Source organism: Nannospalax galili, unplaced genomic scaffold (genome assembly GCF_000622305.1).
Source record: "Nannospalax galili isolate Female #2095 unplaced genomic scaffold, S.galili_v1.0 scaffold606, whole genome shotgun sequence".
NCBI classification, from domain to species: domain Eukaryota; kingdom Metazoa; phylum Chordata; class Mammalia; order Rodentia; family Spalacidae; genus Nannospalax; species Nannospalax galili.
This window is the reverse complement of record NW_008355477.1, coordinates 1,699,803-1,725,787: the sequence shown is the minus strand read 5'-3', so window position 1 is coordinate 1,725,787 and position 25,985 is coordinate 1,699,803. Positions and strand designations below refer to the sequence as shown.

General features: G+C 38.0%; 1 protein-coding gene across 5 annotated transcripts in view; it reads left to right on the top strand.

Moving 5' to 3' along the window:
• Positions 1–25,985, top strand: part of Frmpd4 (FERM and PDZ domain containing 4) — a 990,592-nt gene that overhangs the window by 843,682 nt on the left and 120,925 nt on the right. For all 5 annotated transcript variants that reach the window (XM_017803120.1, XM_029555999.1, XM_017803119.2 and 2 more), the window contains exons 3-4: positions 20,533–20,693; positions 25,620–25,722. In XM_017803120.1, coding sequence (XP_017658609.1) covers positions 20,533–20,693; positions 25,620–25,722 — 264 coding nt within the window. The remainder of the gene's footprint in view (positions 1–20,532; positions 20,694–25,619; positions 25,723–25,985) is intronic.

Genomic DNA, 25,985 nt, shown 5'->3' with positions numbered 1-25,985 from the left:
TAAACATCCAAGAAGGTTAGTTCCATCAGTCTGGTACTTTTAATTACTGTGTGCCGTGTAGATAAATCTTGGGGAAAGACCAATTGTTCTCAGATAAACCTTACCTAGACATATATTTCTTGATCTGCTGTGTATAATTTGTCAGTAGGTTGTACAGGAACCAGGATAATGGAAAGGAAACAGGGAGGTAAAGGAAAAGAAAGAATCTGAAAGAGAAGAACTATAGGAAACAGGCCTTAGTAAGGGAGATATGGATAAAAATTGGGTTAGTTTAATGGAGGGGGGAGGGAAGGGTATACAAGGAACCTAGGGGATAAAGGGAAAGAAGGAGTTCAAGAGAGGTAGAACTGTAGGAGAAGGGTACTATTAAGGGAGAAAGGGGTGAAATGTGGGCCTCATAAGTGGGAAAACCATGATGGAGGGGTGAGACAATGTGAAAGATAAATAATGCCTAGCTAGTTTTAAAAACCAGTGACATTTTAATTGAAATCCTCACTCTTCTCTTTTTGAATTGCACAGGATCTTGATTGTAGGTTCATTGTTGATTTGCTTATTCTGTATGCCACTAATAATTCCTTCCAATTGTTGTCTTATAACTCTGTGTACATTCTTGCCATTTTACTTCGTTGTTTTGTTGAACCTGTTTGGCTTTTTCTTTGTAGCGTTTGAATATCACATCATGCTTAGATATGGTCTTCCTATCCTAAATCTGTAGCTATAGTCTTCAATATTTTCTGTTAGTGCTTTCAGAGCTTATTTGTATCACATGTAACATATTACATTATATGTCAGATATGTAGGGATCTAGCATGTTGGCTTTTGGGATAGCTATTCAAAAGCCTACTTTGTTATTTACTTATTTTGTTTTATTCTATTTAATTTTTGCAGTGCTAGACATAGAACCCATGTTCTCAAATAGGAAAAGCAATGACTTTCCTACTGACCCACAGCTCCAGCCCATAAAATCCCATTTAAAACAACAGTTTATTATTTATCTTCATTTTGAATTATCCTTCTGATTTATTTTCTGGACCCTTTCATTTTCTCCTCTCTTTCTTTCTCTTTCTTTCTCCCTCTTTCTTCCTTCCTTTCTTTCTTCCTTCCTTCTTTCCTTTCTTTCCTTCCTTTTCCTTTTTTTTCTTCCTTCCCTTTTCCAAGCAGGGGAACAGATCTCATGTAGCCCAGGCTAGCCTGGAATTCATTATGTACTCCAAGATGACTTTGAAATACAGATCTTGCTGCCACCATCTTCCAAATGCTGGAATTACAGATGTGTGTCATTGTGCCTTGTTTATGGGGTGCTGGTTATCAAACCCAGGGCTTCATTCATGGCAGGCAAATATTCTGCTATCTGAGCTATGTCACCAACCTATTTATGTACCATTCTTCTTCAACTGTGCAACCTACTAATTTCACTTAAAGAATGCCTTATTCCATAATGGAATGTTTCATTGGAGACACCTTTCACGAGTTAAAGGTGTCCAAAGTCCAGTTATGTTACTTTGTTTCTCAGTGCCTTAAACTGTAAATGATAATAAGTACAATACCTCATAGTAGGCTCATTGTGAAAATGAATGAGGTTATACATATAATAATAATTGACATCAGATTCTGTTGAACTTATTGAATGCTTATAGAAGTTACTATATTTAGTCAATGATTCCTTTTTCAGGACCTATGTCAATAGCTGGTTCAGCAAATATGACTTTAAGATTTCATGAAATAAATGTATATTCTTATTCTTATTCTTACTATTTTGGTGATGGAAATTGAACCCAGAACCTCAAGAATGTTACACATGTGCTCTAGCACTAAGCTATACCTCAACCCCAGTAAATATTAATGGTTGACAAAGCTAGAAATCATTTGTATGGTAGAGAGAAAGACATAAAGTTGAAATACCCTTTAAAGATGAAGGGATAAGGATTATAAATGTATCTCAGTGGTAGAGCACTTGTCTAAAGTGCCCAAGGCCCTGGATTCCCTGAGTTCTCTTTTCTGAACAAGACAGATGAGAGTGAGGAGGTATGGGGCAGAATCACCTCACACTTTTATTCTGGATCTTTAATTTGTTTCTCTGATGGATTATATGGCCTAGAAAATAAATGTCATACTGATAGAAGTTGAAAATAGTTTTCAGCCCTTAAATTGAATTAAATGAATACTATCATGACAAGTTAATTAGACATCCATAAATTTGCTAAATATATGTCACTGAAAATGCCTGTGTTCCATATTTTGTTAAACATCAATTATTATCATAAGAAATCTGCATCTGGTAAAATGGATACTAGTGACACATGTTAATTATTCTGGAAAATAATTGAGCACTTTAAAATTTTTAATCTGCTATTAAGTATTCATGGCCTCTGAAAGTATGAGCTATTTTGAGCTTATCCAAATGAATCTAACAATATAAAATAAAGTAAACATTTCTTTAAAGTTATATTAATACATCAAAACACAAATTGCTATAATTAGGTTTCCAGAACAAATAAATCAATTGATTGACTAATAACCATTGTTTGAATTCCAGGATCAGGTAGAAATGTTCTCAAGTCTGACCTCTAGTCTCTAGGCACAGAAAAATCAATTCAAACAATGGAGATCTGTCTCCTTTGTGGGAAAATGGTACTTCATCAGTTCTCAGCAGAGCAATGTAACAACTTTGAAACACATGCTTCTAGTTTCTAATCTATATCTTTTCCAATGGGCTTGACGCATGCTAATACAGTGGCAAAAGTGAATCCATTAAGTTACTTATCATAAAGAATCGTTATTGCTTCCCCTTAAACACTTCTAGATGCAGGAACTCAGATTCTCCGGAAAGTTACCAGGAAATTAAGATGAAACAACAGATGCCAGCACTCCAGCCAATGATGTAGTGAGGACAGCTGAAAATTACAGTATATGTGAGCATATCTGTTTCCCTTATTGAGCTCTTAGCCTGGATGTTTTCCACCGAGCCCATGATTTTCAAAATGTGCCACTGAACTCTGCGTAGCATTCTTCCAGAATGCCTGTTAAAAACACGAATTCCTGGAGAAAGCTAGATTAAGTAATAGAAGTTAAGTATAATTTAAGCTGTCAGCTAAACTGTAACTAATAAATGAAATATTTTAAGCAATTAACATCAAGGTAACTATTATGTAAAATAGCAGAACATTACTGAACTTTAGCCACTGTAACGTTTTTATTTTGAAATGGAGATTGTTGATGGGCAATTTATAGCAACAGATGCTAGCTAACTATTCTAGTCCCAATTTCTGTTCCCTACTACAACAGAAAGCATTTCCCAAATTGAATGAGGTCAGAAACACCTAACCTTCTAATACCTTTCCAACTCACTTTTCCCTTGCTTATCAGTACCTCAAGTTGGCTGGAGTGCATTCATTTTTGTTTTGATTTTTTTCTTTTTCTTTGCTTTACTTTGCTTTGTTTTCTGTTTGGTTGCTTGATTTGTGTGTGTGTGTGTGTGTGTGTGTGTGTGTGTGTGTGTGCACTGAGGGCAGAAATCAGGGTCTCGTGCATGCTGCGTATGCATACACTTAACCAATGACTGCATTTTGTGCCCTAAGGAGAGGCCTCTGGAAATCCCTAAACACCTGTCAAGTGTCATGAATAGACCATTGACAAGATCTGCATGTACCTAGTTCTAGGTCCCCCAATCGCTCTGTGGTCAACCTTGAGAATACAAGTTTGGGATTACTTCTACATAGTTTTCTGACATGATTGTGCTGATTTACTCTTTAGGAACATATTTCAACAGTGAGATGTGAAGTGCTCCACAGACTCCCCTAGAATTCAGTTCATGCTATTACCAAATAGCATGTATTACCCTTTATTCTTGTCTATATTGTTTCTGTCACTTCTAATGACCATTAAATCCTGATCTAAACTTAGTTGTTCCTTGCACAGAGAAGAAAACTTGTTACCTCTTTTCTCTGTATCATACTGTGCCATGGCCAAACCTTCTGTAGCAAAAGACAGTTAACAAGAAACAAACATGAAAATTTTATTTAATCAGAATTGGACATGATACAGGAGACTTCAGAGAGGAAGATTCAAAGACTCAGGGAGAATGATGTACTGTTTTCTAAGGTTTAATGAAGCATGTTCGGCCCATAGAAATGTGATTGAGCAAAGGGGTATGATGTAATTCAGTGGGCAAAGTGAAGAATGCCAGAAAGACTAGTGTGTTCAAATCCTTCTCAATATCTGTGTAACATTCCTCTCACCCAAAAACTGGGTAGGATCCCTCCCGGAATGAAGATCATATGACCTACAGCCAGACTCAATAGCTCAGGGAATTTCTTTATGGCCAGCTCCTACATAAAAAGGTGACAGAAGTTTAAAGTAATATTTTTTAGGTCTTATGGCTTGCTTTAAGGAAGCAATTTTAGTTTATATGACCTAAGTTGGGCAGGAAGAAGTGGAGGCAAAGGGTAGAAAGACACTATGCTGCTGAGGCCCTTCTAATGTCCTTCATTTGAAAGTACATTGCATACCAAAACATCATATTCGAGATACCCCAGCATTCGAGAATACTGCATATCTGGGGCTGGATATGTAAGATAACGTTAAGAGAGCTACGCGCTCTGTTCGGCATCTCAAAGAACCCAAGAACTTGACTAGATTATTATTGCCTCCTCCATATTAGAGTGTCATTAACATAAAAGTCATCTCTTAAAAACATTAAACTGAACTCAATTAGTGTAATTGATTACGAGCCTAGCTGTAGGGATTTTTCAGCTTTAGGGAAACTGACAAACATCTTGCCCTTTTAGATCCTACAATTAGATTCACAAGTAGCAGTCAATAAGTATTTCCCAGTCTCTAAATTCATCGTCTTTAACAATGACAAAAATCTCTCTGGGTGGATGAAATGGATGTTGATAAAAGACTAATTGTGGAAATGGTTTTCAGTGGTGGTATTGGCGAATAGAACTGAGTCATTGAAGGATAAATTTGACCATGAATTAATGGACCTATTTTGGACGTTAATTTATACAAGCCCTAATAGTTCCTTGATTTACTGCATCTCATTTTCTAAAGCTGGAAGCAAGAGCGGACAAAATGTCTCAGTCTGTGTTCTGCATAAATCCCATGATCCTTTGAACTGTAATCTTAAAAATGAATACTCAGATTTGTAAATAGAATTAATTACATATTAGAGAACTTTGTTAACCTGGCTTCCTAAGATACTCCAAATTTGTCTCTTATAATGTGAAGAAAATTTCAGGATTTTTTTTTTTTATTCTCAGACCATTACCTACTGAATCCTTGGCTAGTGGTAGATTTAGACTCTGACCTTTCTAGTAAGACTATGTTCTTACTTGCACAAAAGGTATGCTGCTGCGATTGGACAGCATTCTAACATGACTCACAGTTTTCCCTTCTAATCTTATTTCTCATTGCCATTGCTCTGCGAGGGATACATAATAGTATTCTTTTCCTGTCATTTCTTACCTTCATTTCTAAGAGTTTATTGGGGCAAAGTTTGCATTTAGTAAAATTAATGCTTGTTAAATAGACAGTTTCTTTACATTTGACAAATTTCTAGACTTTCAAACCTACATAACAGTAACTTTCTTTCCTCAGCTAAACCCAGTACTCGGAAACCACTGATCTCAATTCCACTCCCGTGTGATAGTAAACTAACTTACTGTTGTAGACTACATAGATGCAATAGTTTAACTCTTAAAGCACACAAGTACATGGTTGTTATATTTCCAAATACCTACAACTAGCATGAATGTCAATTAGAAAAAAAATTTAAATGGATGAAAATAGAGATCTTTAAGTTAAGGGAAGTAACCGGACTAATGAAGATGTGTGTCCTATTTTCCCTAATATTTGGATTCTAGTTCTTTTATACTTATTTGACTGTTGTTTACAGATCCTTTGGATTGAAATGCCACAGTTTTCCTTGCCCACCTATAGTACCCACTTTGCTTCTCCAGACTGTTCCTGTCTCCCATTTGCTGCCCTTGGGCTGAATTCATCCGCCATGGATCATATCCAAACCCCACTATACCAAGAACACCCTTGCTTCTCTGGCAACCTTTGGTACTCAGATACTAATATCTCTGGCTCCCCCTACTGGACTGGAACTTCTTTAAAGGCAGCAAGTGAATGTCACTATGTTCACAGAAACAGAAAACAGTAAATCGATGCCCATTAGAACTTTCCTGAGAGCTGGAGATGTAGCTCAGTAATAGTGCACTTGGTTAACATGCTGAAGGCTAGGTTCTATCCCTATCTCTGTAAAATATTGGAGAAGGAAGAAGACTTCTGTAAGAAATGCATTCATGCATAAATGATAAATGGCCTGAAGAGAATTCTCTCAAGCCTTTTTCTACTTGTTCATTCCTCTTGGGATATATTGCCCACATGTATTCTCTCATCTCAATCTTTCACAATGTTTATTATGTTGGCTTCATCGTCTTTTTTAATATATTTTTATTTTTATTTTTTTGCATTTCATACATCTTAATCATATTTAGACCCCCTCCCTTTTTGCACACCCATATCCCCCGACAAGATTTCAGGCATTCCATCATATAAGGTAAGGCCTCATAGCCCCCAAATTATTCATTCCTCCAATAGGAGTAAGCCAGCCAGGGGCAAGAAAAGGAACACCTTGGGAAGAGGAGAGGAGCCCACTGCAATATGGAGAGTGAGCAGATGAAGAGTTAGCACGGCCATTTTGGGAACTCCCAGAGCAAGGTGTGCTGCAGGGGAACTGGTGGGGGCAAGAACGACGGGGGAGAGAATGGCCGGGCAGATGCCCTGCCCATCTTGCATGCTCCACAGGGAAAGATGAGGCAGACCATTGGGTGAAATGACGCATGGGCACAGGGTGTGAAAGCTGATGGAGACTACAGGTGGCCATATTGGTACTCCGGAAGTGATCAAGGAATAGCCTTCCCACAGGGCATCAGCGCAGGGCTTGAATGGCACCCCCACGGGGATTATGAGAAGACATTTCTTCGTAAGTCACCCCCTCCCAAATGTCATATAAACTATGCAAAATTCAAATAGAACTGTGTTATGCCGGTTTGTCGATCCCTGTCAGGGACACAAGACCCTGAGTGAGGGAAGATCAACCAGAGAGTGGAAAGGGGAAATTTTAGTGGACCAGGCCAATCAGGTCAAGTTTGTGTCCCAAATTTCCCTCAGTGTGAGTCCATTCACTGGAGCCTGATCAACCTATGTGAACTCTTTCCTTTAAAGAAAACCAACTCTCCCTCACCCAGCAGTGAATAGTTGCCAACAATTCCTTCAGCTAAGGTTGGAACGTTTTACCAATATCCCTACTTCTATGCTGTGTTTTTGTGTGGTTTGAGTTTGCATGAGTCTCATGCATGCTGTCACCATTGCTATAAGTTCATATGAGCAAGTTCCCAGGAGCCTGGAGGACTGTTTCCTTGTGGTTATGCACCACTCCTGGTTCTTGCATTCTTTCTATCCCCTTTTCCACAACGGTCCCTGTGCCCTGCGTAGGTGAAGTTTAACATAGGAGTCCTACCCAGGGACTGCATTCTCTTATTCTCTACATTATGGCTAGTTGTGGCTTTCTGTATTAACTGCTCTCTGTTTCATGAGACAGCTTCACTTGTGAGAGTTCAGAGATATATTAATATTCTCTTTACCCCTGGTTCCGCTATATTCCATGAGCCTTAGGTGTAGAGGTTCCAACATGGAGGCCTCCAATCCCATAAGATTAATACAACATTCTCCCATGTCCATCTATCTACTGATGTAGTTTTCTTTTCTCTTTTTTATTGAGCTTTTTAAATTTCATACAACATTTCCCATAAAAATCCAAACTCCCTCCCCCCTCCATCCCTCCCCCATCCCCTCATCGAACCCTATGCACTCTGCCATACATGCTGAGTCCTATTCATTTAGATGTTTTTACCCAAATGTCCTTCAGTGTAAATGTGTCCACTGGAGTCTAGTCAGCCCATCCAGTGGTCTGTGTAAGTCATACTCTCTCTCGCCCAGCAGCAATCAGTCTTAAATTGCTCTCAATCTAGTGCTGGCCTGCCACCTATATCTCACATCCCCTTTGAGCCCTTGTTTAATTGAGTTGAAAAAATCTGAGTGTCGTTGTACACATCTGTAATCCCAGTACTCAGGAGGCTGAGGCAGAAAGATCAATAGCTTGAGGCCTGCCTGGGATACACTACGAAGACACTGTTTCAACAAACCTCATTATCCACTAAAATATGTGATAGAGTCTTATGTTTAGTTTACTTTTATTCTATCAGTCTTTCCACCCAAGTGGCAATTTTTCAACTTTTTTCCCGTAAAGTCCCAAATAGTAAATAAGTACTTTATGTTTCTAAGACTACAAGGTTTCTGTAACAGCTACTGAGCTTTACCACTATAGCATGAAAGGAACCGTGATGCGTACAAAGCGGGAGAAGCGGTATTCCAATGAATGTTTATTTCTAGCAGTTAGGCAGAGGTCAGATGTGGCCTAAGGCCTTTAATTTGCTAGCCCCTGTACTTTTTCGTCTGAATAACAGCTATATATTGGGCACCAGACACAAAGAAGCTTCTGTTAAATAGTTGTTGAATAAATAGATAAATTTGATCCACTCTAACAAAAAAGACTGAATTGACCATAATTTAAAATGTCAATTACTGCCAAATTGTGTGAAAATGGTAGAAAATATCATCAAATAAGAATATCAATTCAAAATGTGAATGCCTACCCAGATATGAAATGTGAGGTTCTCTTTCTTGTAAATTGTGCTGTAAATCTATTGTTTGCTAGGTCAGTAATATTGACTTTAAAGATAAAGGTTTACTGCGAAAACGTGGATAGAGGGACAAAGAGAATTTCCTCATTGAGATAAAAGGAGATCTCTTTTTATTTGAATTAGATAAGGAGAAATGGATTCTGTAGTCATCAATGTATAAACACAGTGTCTTCAGTGTTTTTAAAGATCAATGTTTCAGGGATGGGGAGACAGCTCAGTGTGTAAAGTGTTTGCCACGCAAGCATGAACACTGAGTTCTGAGCCTCAGCACACAAGTGAAAAACTGGATGTGGTATTGCATGACTGTTACCCCAGCACTATCAGGGGAGGTATGAAGACAGGTGGCTCCTGGGAGCTCACAGACCACCAAGACTAGATGAATCAATGGGTTCTAGGCCACTGAGAGACCCTGGCTCAAAAAAGAAGTTAGAAAACAATATAAGACACCTAAAATGATCTCCTGGCTTATATATACACATAGACAGATATGTGTACATAAATGTAGACATTCAAATGTCACAAATATATGCATACAAAACAAATAACAATAAAAAATCAAGATCCACATGTAGAAAGCCTGCTCTATCAAGAAAACAATGCTTATTTCATGGCAATGTGATTTTGTTTTTTTTTTTTTAAATGTGTATGAATGTACTGCCTGCATGTATGTAAGCACACCCATGTCATGCAATGCTTGCAGAAGTTGGAAGAGGGTGTTGGGTCCCCTGGAACTAGAGTTACAGATAGTCGTTAAGCTACCATGTGGGTGCTGGGAACCAAACCTGGGTCCTCTGCAAAGCAGCCAGCGCTCTTAATTCCTGAGCCATCTCTCCAGCTCTGATTTTTGGCTTTGTAACTGTTGTGTGTTTCATAGTATAAGTCAGTTGAATAACTGATCTCAGTGCTGCTTTCTATGTGAAGTATTTATACTGTTGGATGAGAATGAGGAAAGACATTTGAATTAAATCTTTGCTAGAAACCAGAACAAGGCAACTGACCCTTAGTACTATCCGAGAGGCAGAGCTTGCCTCATTCAATCTACTAAGTTGCTTCATGGGAGAGAGGCTCTCTGATCCTGCAAGAAAAAGATGTAAACATCAATAAAGAAGCCAATAAGTTTCCCTGGGTTACCAGAGACTAACAGCAGCTGGGACCTGTTAGCGCCATGATGCCCCTAGGGGCAAACAAAGGAAATGACTGGAAAAACTGCACCAAGGCCCAATGAGAAAGGAGGGCCAGCACCCTAGTCTTTCTATCTCCCCATCTTGGTCTCCGTTTCTGCTGCTAGCACTTCCCACCATTTAAAAGCAAAAGGAAAGCCTTATGACTCTTTCCTAAGGGGTGAAGTTCCAAGGACAGGGAGCCAAAAAGGGAGCTAAGCAATGAATCTTGACTAGTTAGTGAAGTTAGGATCATATGCCCAGGAACTACAACAGAGGAAATACAAGCAAAAGATAAAGTCAGGCAGTACCATAGTTGTAGGTCTAAGAAAATAGAAATCTGTAAGGATTAGGAAGAATTGTTTTAATATAGAAAAGGTTAAGGGAGCAAGAATTCTTGCTCGTTTATTTGTCTATTTCTTTTGACTTTGAAATGCTCTCATTTTATACCCCAAACTGGCACCAAATTCACAGCAACACAGCTCAGCCTCTTAAATGACAGAATTAAAAGTGTAAACGGTCATGCCTGGCTAAGAAACTAAAATCAATTCAAACAGAAATGTTATCTAAAACCTTTGATTCTGAGATTTCCTTATCATGTCTTTTTTACTTCCCCCAGAAGTTTTTAGTTTTCAAAATGGACCCTCTAATTGCTTCAAAAATCTTTCAAGTAGCCAGACATGGTGGCACATGCCTTTAATCAGTACTCAGAGGGCACAGGCAGGCTGATATCTGTGAGATAAAAGCCAGCCTAGTCTATATAGGGAGTTCCAGGCCAGCTGAGGCTACAGGGATACCCTGTCTCAAAAAGACCAAAAATAAAAAATAAAAAAAAAAATTAAAAAGAAAAAAAGAAAACTTTTGTGTCATGATTATAAAATTGTGAAATTTTCACAAGTGTGGACAGTGAACTCTCTCAAAATATTTCTAATCAAAATCAGTAAAGGTTTTTGACTTCTAGCTGGGGATTTTTATATTCTGCTTTATATTCGCCAAAACCACAGTATAATAAGTATAAAACTATAATGTGATTTTCAAAGAATTCATGTGTTGTATAGGATCATAATATAGCATCCTGGAATTAAGAAATAACCTACTGTTCTTTAAACCCTCCCCCAATCTGCCCTAAAATATGGGTAGAACCCGGTTTGATGGGCCTAACTTGATAGTTGTAACAGGCTTGAGAAAGACTATCTTCCTTATTATCAAGTATTCTGTTAGAGAAATTCTTTGCTCCTTATTATCAAATCTTTTGCTCCAAAAATGTGTTTTCCTGCAGGTTAAAAAAAAGATAATCAATCAAGAAGGAAAAAGTCTGCCCAGCCATGCAGTACTTTATGCTTTGTGAGCAACAGATGTCAACACTTTAGAAAGGCTTGAGGTGATTGGAATTTTTAATCTCCAAAGGATTCACTCTATTGGACCGTAAAGCAAGAGCACATGTTAGAGGCATCCATTTGTCTGTCCCTTAGTCACTCAAACCTGGGGTCACTCCATCTCATTTCACTTGCTGGGACGGATTAGATAAGCAAGATGGAAATGCATCACTTCCCATCACTCTTCTCCCCTCATTTTTAAGTTTCTAAAAATTGCCACTGAATCTGAATGTGAGCGCTGGACTGTACAAGAGCATTGTAAGATCTGTGACTCTGTCCATCACGGTTGAATATGGAAACCATCCTTAGGACTTATACCATAAGTCAGGAATCCTCTGGAGCATGCAAAATGTAATCTCCATATAATTAGCTTTCATAACTTTATTAGTAAAAATGTTTTGAACACATGCAACAAAAAAGGTATTTTATTTAAATTTTATTCATCTTTTTATATTATTTATATATGCGTATAGTACTGCCATAAATAGATTATAGAAATTTTAAATCATGTGTTTAAAAGGTATGAAAATAGATGTTTAAAAATAAGAAGTAATGTGCTGATCTTCATGGCCCAGACCTACATATTGCCAGCACTGTAGAGGCTGAGGCAGGAGGATCTTAATTTGAAGCCAGCCTGGGCTGCATTCTGAGTTCCAAGGAAGCCTAGGCTTCAAGCAAGATCCTACTCCACAAAGAAACCAAAAAACGGCAGTGAAAGCACACAACACAGATCTAAATGAAAGCGAAATAGACATTTTTAGTCACTTAAAAAATTTCCATCACTGCTGCGTTAAAGCATTGAATATCTTAAATGACAGCAAAGTGACTGGTGATGGTTATTTATTTTTTTAACATCTTGCTTTATTGCCTGTCACTTCATTGCATAAAGATTGGAAGGTCTTGTGAATACATCTTATTTCTTTGCTTGGCTTTAATCAACAGCATTAGAGAAAGAAAAAGCATTACAAAACCAAATGGACATAGAGTGGTACCAATTTGCTCACTAGAGGGCTAGTTTTCAATCTCATATATGAAAAGGATTTTGTTAAAATTCAACTGGAAGCTTTCCATCTTCTTTGGTATCTGTCAACTGTTCTCGCAAACCAAATGGAAAAATGCTGCATTTACCTATTTTTAACAAATGACTTCACAGTCCACTGAAATGCTTCATTTGAAAGATTTTTTAAACAGGTTAGAAAAATCCATTTCTAAGTCTTCAAAGATTACAGTTTTATCTGTATATATTTGCATAATTTTCAATAAAACAATAAGACAACTTTTATACCCAGAGAGCTGCTTCTTTACGTGTTTGCCTCCACCCAAGTTTATTTGAAAAATTAAGTGACTTTCTCACTTGTTATTAGAATATCTCATTTATTCTCAGAAGAGCACTCTTTAAGTTCATGGTTTGCTGGTAGTCAACATCTTCCATAGAGGACAAAATATTTTCCTATCCATTCCACGAGGTTTGTTTCAAAAGAAACCACATTGTTGACATGTGAGCACACTTGGGTATCTCTGGGAGTATAGGTTACATTGAATTATTTCAACACAGCAGCCATCTCTAAATTTACCCCGGAAGCTTCCTTTTGTTCCAGCCAATGTTGTTTCTCCATGGCTGTATACTTTTATTTTGTGTATACATGTTTATATGGGGGCGAGGGGGCACACATGCAGGATTGTACACGTGATTGTATAGGTCAGAGGTCAACTTCAAGTACTGATTCTTAGACACTTTCTTCTTGATATTTAAAGACAGGGTCATTCACTGGCCTGAAACTGAACAAGTGGGCTAAGTTGGCTTGCCTACAAGCCTCAGTTATCTGCCTTTCTCTGACTTCCAGCACTGGGATTACAAATGTGTGCCACTGAGCATAGCTTTTTGAAAAAAGAAAGGTGCATCTAAGTGTCAGTGCTGGCGGAGGTCAGAGGGGGCATCAAATACTCTGCAGCTGGAGTTACAGATGGTTGTGAGCTGCCAAATATGGATGCTGGGAACTGAACTCAGGTCCTCTGCAAGGGCAGTACATGCTGTTAATCACTGAACCATCTCTCCATTCCTCATGCATAACTTTTTTAAATGTAGACTCTTGGAATCTAACTCAGGTCCTTACATTTGCACAGTAAGCAGGTAACTTACTTTGTATATTTGTGTTTATATCATAATATTCTAAGAATTGTCATTTATAATGGGTTTCACAGAGCATTTTTCTTACTCACTGTTCTTTTATATTAGCATATAAAGTGTTATATTCACTGTCAAATTCTTTGAAAAGGGCTGTTGACATCATTTTATTGGATGGTATTAAATGTATAAATAATTTTGGAGAGAATTGACCTTTTCATATTTTGTCTACCACATTTCATTTTCATACTCAGTCTACCCCATTAATGTATATTAATTTAAATTTTTGTCATCATCTTATATTATTTATAAACACATATACAGCCACAAATTCATTTATGCTTATTCTAAAGCCTCCTCTTAAGTCCTTTGTTTGTAGTTTTAAGGTTAATCATTCTGGATTCTCTTGGCTTTTCAATCACCACGTCAGTTTCCAAGGTTGACAAAACAGCTTTGAATCTTTAAATGCTCATGACACATTGTGGGAATTGACTGACAGTGGCCTGTGCAACTGATTAGTGAAGGTTAAGTTCTTGAGAACTCATGAGATGCATGTTCATGAAGGCAAAAAGTATGAAATTCACTGTTACGTGTAGTAAAATCCCATTATGTACAAGTATTCTTTTCAAACAAAATTTAACTCATCTCCAATAGAGGGATTTGGTTTCGCTTTTTTGATCTCCAAAGATTGACCCAGACCTACTCAAAAAATGGGAGTTGAGTATAAAAACATGTACAAAGTAAAAGGGATGGATGGATTCCTGTGGACATGAAAATGGAAATGTCCCAGTAGCTATGCCCCCCTTGACCTCTGGGGAAGCAGCAGCAGGAAGTAGCTCTGGATGAAGGCAACTTTAGGATGCTCGTTAGTAGAGGTTCCTGGCCCTCCTCTCATGATGACCCTCCACAATAAGGTCACTTCCTCACTTTTCTTCCGATTTGTCATTTCTCCTTTCCCTTACAGACTCTACCTCTCTTATCCCTAAGCTGGTATGTGTGCATTCCATAACATTGCATTCTTATTGATTAGCCATCCAAATATAACCATTTTGAATATTCAGAAGGCCTAGGGATTTTCTGCAAAGCAGAAATCCCATCTGACCTTGATGGTTTCACTTCTTGTTGCCACTATTTTGATAGTGGGGTTTAAATTTAAATTATACTGATATTGCCATTTCTCTAGACTCAGCCCATGGGCCTTGGTGCCTTAGGCAAACCACCAAACTGTTTCTTCTAAAGTTTCTGCCACCCCACTGGAATCTTCTAACATATCTTCTTCTACCAAGTTGTTTGGATATTCAGGGGACAAAATAATCATGAAAGAATGATATGCAATCAGCTTTTATTTTGAGGCCTAATAAAGACATCTTACCCAAGACAGGGGCTATAGCACATGTGTCTTCTTTGCAGACCTAGGAGAAGGAAAACATCAATAAGGAAAAAGCAAACAGATGTTTTCAACATATTGTTTTGCCACACATATAATGTAATTTTGACTTGTTGGAATCCTATCGTGGCGTTTGAGATACCTAATGAATTTTCTGTTGTAATCTATCAGCTTTCAGAAATGATATTTTGCTTGTTTTGTTTCTTCCAATTTAATTTTTTTCAATACTGGATAACTCTGCTTTACTCTATTTAGCACCTTTAGTGAAAGATTTTCATGCCACAACCTTCACATATTTCCTAAGAACTGTCAGGGAGGTAGGAGCTCCCAATGAATAGACTACACAGGTAGTAAGTTCTTTTTGGAGAGATGTGGGGAATGGGAGGCGGAACTTGAGAGTTTCTAAACGTTATTGAAAGCACTATGTATAAGATTATATGAGTGAGGTTTTGATGCATAGAAAACATCCCCCAAATGTAGACAAATAAAATGATCATTATTATCCCTCATTCCGCTAATGTAGGCTAGAAACCAAGTATCTCTGCTACCTTTGACTTTTAATGACTGCTTGGGATCTGGTCTTTTCTCCATGTGTACATTCTAGAGAACAGGCTGAAGGGGCCACAGATGTCTTGTGAAGCCCTTTTCATGATGATGACAGAGCAGCAAGGGCACATGCCCAGTTACACAAAAGATTTTCACTTGTCCCATCTGGGCTTAGCCACGTGGTATGCTTTGGGCAATGGGGCATTAGTGTCAAGAGTTGGAATAATAACACTTAGTATAAGGTACAGGAAAGAATGATAGCATCTGGTAGCCAAATCACATGTTGGGAAGCAAATTAAGATGAAGTTGGTCTTCTGCACAGGCCAGTGCTGCCAAAGCAGAGATAGTAACAGGATACAAATGCTGATCACTGGTGCTTACACCACTGGAAATTCTTAGTGGGTAGTACTAGAGTGACCTTCTCAGGTTGAATTCACACAGATGTCTATTTATACCCCTTTTTGTTCCATCCTTACCCCCTGCAGGTGACCCACCTGCCATCATGTGCCTGGCCTGACACCTTATTGTCCACACCAAAGGTGCTGCTTCTAAATTTGTTTCTTCCTTCTAGAATCTTCCAACTCAGCACATCTTCAAAAATGGATCTTGCTGACTCTGAGTATATCAAATTCAAAAATGATTTTAGATTTTCTTGCAGTATGCTTTCTTCCAATCAAAGCAATTTTTTATGATTCTTTTATTGTTGCTAAAGAAGAAAAACTTCAAGAATTGAAGGAAAGCCCATTCCTTTTGTTATGGGCAGCAGGATTCCCATAGTCCCTTCGGAAATGAAATTCATCAGAACCAGAGAGATTGTTCAGATAATCTTGATGGGCACATTTTCCATTTCAATTAATAGACTTAATTTCAGGTCATAGATTCCTGACTTATTTCTGTGTGTTTGCTGGAGGATGTTGGGTCAGGGGGTGAAGATTTATGTAGCACATCACTTGTATTCTTCTAGTATCAGCATCAGAATTCACTAAAGCATGTTCAATAGGTAAAGCAATGTGGGGGTTTTTTTGCCTCATTATAAAAAGTCTCAAACACCCTTACTAAAAACTTTTTGCTAGTTCAGGGACCCTAATTCTTGCCTTTGTTCAAAGAACAGAATGATACTTCATTGTATAAAGAAAATTTTAGTTTGGCGCTGTCTACTGGAAAAGAAACAAGTTGTTAACTTTTATAATATTTTTGATGAAAAGATAACGTGATGAAAAAGAAAATTTTAACACTATTTTAAGGTTTTCCCAAAAATGCGAACAAAACAAAGTGAACCAAAAAATCTTTAACAAAGACAAATATACTAGAAATATCTAGAATCACAAAAAATATATTTGATTATGTTTGTGACATATTTGGATGGAAAACAGAGGCACAACATGGTCCAAGGTCAGACTCTGCTGAGACAGAGAACAGCAGTAACCATGAGTGGGGAATCCCACTTGGTTCAGCAGTGATTTGGAACAGAGTTAGCCTGTCACTATTCCCACCACTCTAGCTCAGTCCCCTGCCCCGTACTCAATGGTACTTCATGACCAAGAAACACAAAGAGCAGTTCCTTTATTCTTTTCAATCCAAGATACAGTATCGCCTTGTTTTTGTTTTCCAAGTCATATTTGTATTTATTGTGTCATTGCATTTGATACGAGTTTTTGACTTGAAAGTCTTGGAGTTTCCCTAGGATTTATGAAGCATTTCCCTGAGATAGTTGGGCTGCAAGTGTTTGAAATGTTAGCTCTGTTTTCCTATTTTACAAAAGAATGGTTTCATCATGTCTGAAATGGATTCATTTCTATTCATTGATTTTGGGAACTGAATTTTGGGAACTAATTATTTTCTGAGTATTTACTATATGCCAGAAAGTTTGAAAGTACTTTGCATTTTTTGTTTACTTTTCACAACTCTTATGAGTTTGTTACAATTTTTATCATTTTCCTGATGAGGCATGGGCTAATGAAGCAATGTGTGCAGGTCATCCTGCTAGAGTTAATGGGATTAGGACAAGCTCACCTGGCTCCAGAGTATCACTGCAAACAACCATGCTGATTCTCATGTCCATCCTTTTCCTGAGCATCTGTTTCTTGCTCAAACCATTAGGGAAAACTTCTCCTGTAGAGTAGATACTTCAAGCAATGTACCCATAGGTTCATCCTTGTGGAGAGAAGGTTCCAGAGTACGAGACTCTCTTCTGCTCTCTCAAAATGACTTTGAACTATATTCAAAGCCCAAAAATTTCTGCCACTTCTATCACTCTCACCCTAGTCTGAGCCATAATGATCTGTCAGGAGGGATGCAGTAGGCCCCAAGACTTCCTGTTTATATTGTGTTAATACAGCTAGATACATCACCAACATTCCAGTGACTTCCTTGCTTAGTCAGAACAAAAGATTAAGTAAGTCCATGAGCTTGTGCCCTCTCGGTGTCCTCTGCTGTAGTCTCCTTACTGACCTGTCACTGCTTCAAATTCTAAGCTCACTTCACAATGACCACTCGTTGTTACTAGGTATGATCTCTGTCATAAGGCGCTTTGTACCTCCAGAGATTTGGATTCCTGGTCCCTGTGTTTTGGGCTTTCTTTCCTCAATGTTGACTTGGTCCCTCCCTGGTAGAATATTTCACAATAATTAATCCACGCTCCTTGTATTAATTTGTTTCCTTCATATTTATCATGACTGAGTATGAGCATTTTATTTTCGTCTGCTCTCTTTCCTTTTGTATTTGAAGAACAGAGAACCCAGTGAGTGTTTAATAAATTGACTAAACGAATAAATGAATGTATTATGGAGTTGTTTTGAAGGATTAAGCAAACTAACATATGGAAAGCATTTAGAACAAACAATGCTTGGTACTACATTATAAGAGTCATCAGATGAATGCTGTGTTAAAACTTTAAATATTATTCCTTTATTTAGTTAAAAGGAGATAATCAAGCCACACATATTTTAAATATTCTAATTTACATTGTCAATGGTTACTACAAGAAATATGTGATGGACTAGAGAGATGGCCCAGCAGTTAAGAGCACTGACTGCTCTTACAAAAGATCTGGATTTGAATCCCAGCACCTACATGGCAGCATCCATACCACCAGTTCTAGGGGATCCAACACCATTTTCTGTCCTCCGCAGGCTCTGCACAACATGGGTGCACTTACACACATGCAGGCATAACACTCATACACAGAAAATAGAAATAAATAAATAAATCACTTCTGTCCTCTTTTCCTGCTGTCTAGAGCATACTCTTTCCAATGCTCTGTTGTTTTCCTGACATCACCTTCGCAAATATCATGTGAATGAGATCAGATCACTTCTATCATAATAGGGTCTTTAAGGGTGAAACTGGAGAACAGACAAGCCTTAGCACAGTTCACATAACACATTAGTTCTGTTTCTCTGAGTGTTCCAAATCACAAGCAGTTAGTTACAACAAATTCCTTTCAGTTTACAGGGGATTTTAAAATCTCTTTTTCCTAAGCAGTGACATATGCCTAATGGACAGATCGTAGAGGATTTCTGTTGATCTTACTTAACTCTTTTTAGTTGTGCAGAGGAGTTGCAGGATTCCTTTTTCCCTGGGTTTCTTTATTACATTTGGACAGCATGTTGTCCAGATGGCATATACAGTAGCATCATCCCAGGCATTTTAAAAGGATATTCTTTTACTTATTAAAGAAAATTAAAGAGAAAAAATTGAATTAAGCCCATGTCAGGAATTTAAATCTTCTGAGCTAACATCACTTGAAAGAGATTTCCAGTGTTCATCAATAACTCTTCCTCAAAAGAAGACTGCCTGGGCCAAGAGGCATGAATGAAGATTTCATTATGAGTTGTGGGAGTTGATCTTCGGATAGTTTGGCCTCTCAGCAGCAGGCCCTGAGTAATGATACGCCATCATTTTGATCTCCGTTTTCCTCTTTGGACAAATGTGATAACAATGTCTGCTCAGCTCCCTCGGTCTGTGTGATTATTTTGTGAGTCAAGGGATTTGTTGAAAATTTCTTTTTAATTGCTTGCAAGTTTCACACAGTTTATATTGTGTATTTTCATCATTTCAGCCTTCATCTTTCTCATGCCTCGTCCTCTCCTGCTAGAACCCTTCTCAACAAGTCCCCCCTGCTACTCTGGTGTCCTCTTTTTATGCTTTACTGAGTTTAATTAGTTTTTCTGCCCAAGAGTGGGTGGGAGGTTGTAACAGGAGCAAAGGCAACTTATCAGTGACTATACCACCGAAGACAGTGGCATCCCCTGAATTCTGTACAATATTTAATTTGTAATTATTGATAAGACCTTAGAAATGAGACATCAAGGCAGATTCACTTAAGTCATTGAAAACTTTTTCCTGAAAGTAAATACCAAGAGCTAAGGTCTTGTCTTTCATGGAAAGAGGAATGTATTTAACACCAGGATGACACATCACCACTAAAATAATCCATATTCTTTTAATTTTGCTAGCCTCAGATATTTTTTTCCATTCTGAGACTATTTCTCAGAGTACTGGTTAAAACTTAATAGTGTTCTACAAAGCAATGAGTTTTCCCCTGCTTATTAATTCAATTATTTGTTGACAACCTACTTTGTGTGAGATGCACTTATTGGTACCTGAGATAAATCAATGACTCTAATTCACTATTATAAGGAGTGAGATTGACTAAGGTGCAGTATACCAGTGGAACAGTTACCTAGCATGCATGGGGCTCTGCCTCCACCTTTAGCACTACGTACATACAACTAAGTTCTTTCTCTCTATGGATTATACATTCTAGTGTGGAGAGTGAAATAGTAAAAATAGTCATAAAAGTATGTATGTTCTTACTTACATTAAGTAGGGAACCAGAGAAACTCTTTAAAATATTATGCAAAGGTAGTACTTCGTAAGAATGCGATACATAAGCAGAGGTTTGACAGAGGCAAGGGTGAGACATGCAGGTACATGCAAGAGTGAGACAAGCATTTCACATTTAAAAGAGCCAGGGTAAGGCCTAATACAGACAATAGCCCAAGAGTTTTCAAGGAACGACACAGACCATGAAAGATGATTATAAGTCTTTAGATCCTTTCCCTTATCTACCAGAGAGACTGAGTTTCAAACTAGAGAGCAAGTGATCGCAAGTCAGTGCGTAATCCAGTCAGTAACTCTCTTGTCTGTGCTTTTTCTGCAGTCACATGACACAGGCAATCCCATTTGATGACCCTCGGTTTGAAAACTGCCAAATCATCCCTCCAGCACCCCGGAAGGTTGAGATGAGGCGAGATCCTGTGCTGGGCTTTGGATTCGTGGCAGGGAGTGAAAAGCCAGTGGTCGTACGCTCAGTAACACCTGGTAAGTATCCAATCTCATTCCTTGCTCTACCTGCCACACCTGAGCAGAGTGACTGTTGCTCAGTTTGGGAGTATCCAGGCTGTGAAAGCTAGGTCATCTTTTTCAGTACATAGATAGGGTGCCAAAAAAAGAAATGCCTCATTAAAATGGGTTCCTTATTTATTTATTTATTTATTTATTTTATTTATTTATTTATTTATTTGGTTTTGGTGACAGAGTGTTGCTATGTAGCACTGGATATCTTGGGATTCCCTATGTAACCCAGGCTTGCCTAAAACTTGTGGCAGTCTTTTTGCCTCAGATTGCCAAATTCTGGGATTGTAGGCATGTTTCACCATGTCCAATGTCAAAATTGGTTTGAAATTGCCAAACATTTCATATCAGTAGGGTCATGGAAAATGCTGATGTATCATTTGTAATCATGGTATCACTTTTAAACATATAAATGCACATAATGACAAGCATGCACTGTAGTGCATGTAAGTATTTCATGGGTGGAACAAATAGAGGGTGACGTGCAAGATATATTGCGATTTAGTCATTGGAGTAATTGATTTATTTTACAAACATACACCCTTTCCTTCTCACTAGAGGCAGACTATTTCCCTGCCCAATTGCCATTGGCATGAACCAGATAACTGACTTTGGCCAATGGCATATGAGCAAATAGGATAAAAACAAACGATTAGTATGCACTAGTATAGCTGAACGTATTTTTCAGGCTTCTGTTATGACCACAAGAAGGGATGTTTTCTGCAAGGGGCCACTACTTCTTTAGCTTCAGCTCCCAAAATAAACTCCTGGGGCAGTACTCAACCAGTTTGTAGCCTGAAGCTAAGTACAACCCAATTTGTACTTTGAAGCAAGACTACTCACCTGAACCTGACCTCAGTCATCCTAAACCACCGCAAATGTGAGAAATGATTGCCGGAATGGTTTGTTACAGAACAGATGCTAACTGATACATATGGAATCTCTTAAATTGTACAATATCAAAATTGACTTTATCTCAATTGTTCATATGAAGGCATACAGATGTCCCACAGTTGAATACAATAGCCTGTGATATAATTGCCTCAAATACGCTGACTGCTTTTCCAGAAACAATATCCTTTTGATTGTTTTATATGCAGTAATACCCTTATTGTAATGGACTTAGACTTGTTTTCAGACAAAAGACAATTCTCTTCTATGTCATTGATCTGAGAATTTTGCAGAGCAGTAGCAGAATTCATTACTAAAGCCCTGTATGAAAAATATAGATGCCAGGGCCTGAGGAGGCAACTCAGTGGGTAAAGCACCTGCTGCGCTTCATGAACTTGAGAATCTGAGTTTGGATCTCCAGCACCCATAGAAAAGTACCATGTAAGTTCCAATCATGGTGGCATATATCTGTAACCTTCAAAGTAGGAAAAAGAAGGAGCAGCTGCATCCCAATGGCTCACTGGCTAACCAATAGAGTTCTGGAGTCAGTGAATGACCCTATTTCAGAAATTATGTTGGAGAGTGATGGAAGAAGACACTTGACATTAATCTCTGACCTCCACATGTGCAAGCACATATTCACCCAAAAATTCAAACAGATGCACATGCACACATGCACACAAATGCATGTAGACAAACAACACATCTGTACACACACACACCATACACATACAAAAAATTAAAATTTTTGCTTAGAAAAGAACAGATTCTGCAACAGACTGCCCAAGATTGAGTCCTGCCTCGGCCCCTTTTAAGGATTTCTCATTTCCGTGTTCAGCCCCTTCCTCTCAGTTGGATGTAGCTTCATATAGTGAGGATCTTCACAGCATCTAACTTATAAGGCTACGGAGAGGTACATATTTATCCTTCCATAACTGTTCTTTATGATTATTATTATTATTATTATTGATCTCTCAAATGGTTGACCATTTAGCCAGTTGTTGAAAGGAAACAGAAGTTGACTAGTGAGGTGATTTAGATGTTTTAGGTTGATTAGATTTTTTGTTTTCCATTATTTTGACATAACATGCCTGAGGCAAGCACTAAAATACAATTGACCACTTGGAAGTTGGAATGAGAAGAGTGTGGTTTTCATTCCAACCACCGTCCGGCCACACCTGCTTTCTCTACTGAGCTTTCTATTCAATAAATGTGAATTGCATTTAAGTGTGATTGTTGATCTTGATCCATTTGAGAATTGTACTTTCAAAATAAGTTTCTTTTTATTATACAAAAATAATTCATGTTTTATAATATATACACATAATATCCATGATATCATAGTATAGAGAAGAAAGTTAAAAAGATTCTTGAACTCCTACTACTGAAGACATAATTCTGTTCAGACACACAAGCACATACTGTAAGCATTATAATCCTTCTAACTCTTCCCTTCTGTGCCTTGAACCCTCCTGAGTTTTAAAAACTCTAACACCCACAGTCAGATTTTTTGAGAAAAGTAGAGAAGAAGTGAAAACAGGGGTCAAGAGTACTATTTACAGTTATTTTTGTGAGTGAAAATGTTCAAATAAAATGTCTATCATAGAAATGACTCTACTCAAGTCCCAAGGGAGTTCAGTGACAGGACCAGATTTTCTATAGGACACAATTCGGTCTTCAGAGTAAAACGCATGAAACAATTGTCTAAAGGGTTTCACTATTTCATATATTGTAAGGGTTCGTTTTTTGCTTCTTCCAGAATTCTTGATTCAAGTTGCTTTATTAAACAAGAACATCCCCATTTGATCCAAAAGTATAAGTCAGCCAAATGAATTAACTCCTGCCAATAATACCAGAACTCAGGGGGCTTGGTGTAGGGTGTTAACTGTAAGTCCAAAGCCAGCCTGGTCTACATAGTGAGTTTCAGGCCAGCTTAGGCTACATAGAAAACCCTATCTCATAAAACAAACAAACAAACAAACAAAAAACAAACAAACAAAACCTGTAGGTCAACCAACCGTATGGATCTGACAGTGGTATGCTCATCAGAAGCATTCATATCCATCCTTCAAACAAGTTAACTGAATTTTTTCTGTATTTCACCAGCATTTGATTTCTAACCATTTGCTCAGCTAAATAGGTTTGAGTACACATAATCTGGCATTTAGAATAAATTTCTCAAGTGATCTTTCTGAATTTCTTATGTGCAATTACTGATGAAAAAAAGCCACTGATGATCAGTTCTCAGATATATGAAATTCATATTTTCTATCACTGATATGAGTACTTCTTAAGACAAATTGGTGATGCAGAGTGACTATATATGTGCCCAGTGTCTGGTTGGATGGAGAATAGCTCAATGATTTTCAAATCCTTTTCCTGGTCATAAAATGCCCATTTCAATTACTAAACAAATTAATTGGAGCTCATTTAACAGTAGCATTTTAACTGTACCTCTCACCCGGTCCCAGGTCTCTGCAAATACAGTGAAAGTTATAGTACCATATAATACTATGTCTGTGTTTTGGAGGAAACTGCAGTCATCTTTGCAGGAGAATAATCAAAATAGTTGAATAATCCAAATGATTACTTGGTGTTTTATTTAAAATATATGTGTGTTTTACATAGATGTGTCAAAAGAACTGGTAGTAATCAATTCTTGCATTATGAGAGAAAAATTCAAAAAAGAAATCAGCCATTTTGTACTTGGATTCGCTCACAGACCTGAGATTTAGTTCTACCTTCATGCCCATTCTTTTACCTGTGAGCACAATTCTTTCAATTTGTAGAAAGAATTGCAGTAGTATATAGTGAAGTTTCCAAGCAAAGGATTGAGTTCATAGCCCAAGGCATAAGAACTACCCAAGAACCTACTTGGTTTCTACTCCATCCTTAGAAATCCAAGTGAAAGAACAAAACAGACTCTGCCATTCAGGACCGGCAGACCATCACAGCTAGACCTCGCTGTTGTGAGGTCATGAAAAATTTCACAAAATATCAACAGCAGACCAGACCACCAAGAGTAACAGATCAAGACAATAGGCTCCTCTGACATCAGAACACGGGCACAAGCTTCCCAGAACATGCTAAGTCACAAATTTAACCAGCTATACTTCTCTACTAGGTGACATATTGGAATACTACTTTTGTGAGGTTTTTAAAAAATAACAGCCAGTTCTGCTTCCTTCATTTAAACTTTTAGACAATCGTTAAGATGCTTATTTCCATCAAATCTACACAAGACTCTTACTTCATTTAACCTATCCCAATACCACCTAACACAAGATCAAGTTTTATAAGTTTTTTCTTTTTGTTTTTGTTGTTGTTGCTGTTTTTGTTGTTGTTGTTACTGTTGTTGTCTTCAGACAGGGTCTCCCTATATCCCCAGCTTACCTGGAACTCACTATGTAGACCAGGCACGCCTCAATCTCATAAGAGATCCACTGCCTTTGCCTCCTGGGTGCTGGGAGTAAACTGTATGCCACCACACTGAACTATAGCAAGTCTTTTCTAACATAATTGAAATGAGCTAATAGCCTTGGTTGTTGTAGCTTTGGTAATCAACACAACTGACTGGCTACTTATTGGTAGAATATCTTCTTCTAGAGGTTTTGATATTCAGAGCATGTTTTGTTGATCATTATCAGAAGTAGCCCCTGGGAGCTTGAGAAGCATATATTATCTTGCCCTGCAACTCACAACAACAGGATCTGCAAATGATTCTAAGCTATGTTGAAATGTGGGCATCTCTGCTAGCTTGGTATCAGTCTTGTTCATGAAGTTTTTGAAGAATGTGGATGACTGAGTTCCACACCCAGAGATTCTGACTTAATTGAGAAGGATGCAGCCTGGACCACAGATACGCCCAAAGAACAGCCTAGTGTAGTTGGGTTTTGCTTTTGCTGAAACTATCATTTGCTGATAAGTCATGATGTGGAGAGAAGATTTCAGGTGGGTACCAAGGGACTCCTCACATGCATGCTTCCTCTTGTCTGTCTTCAGGTGGCCCGTCAGAAGGCAAGCTGATCCCAGGAGACCAGATTGTAATGATCAATGATGAAGCTGTCAGTGCTGCACCCAGAGAACGGGTCATTGACCTGGTCAGGTAGGTAACATACACATTCAACTTTGCCATCTTGTGGCCTTTCAAAAATGTTGATTCATAGTTATGGGGCCATATCTAACAGAGAAAGAATATCCTGTGAGTCAATGCATGGCAGAAACATAAGCATACACATTTATTTTGTAGAAAATGTCAGCGATGCTAACTTCTAATTTAAAAAATATAACTTCACATTTTAATGACTTCTATTTCCATTGCTGTAGCTAAAGGTTGCATATCTTTTCCTTCCAGAATCACTAGCGCAT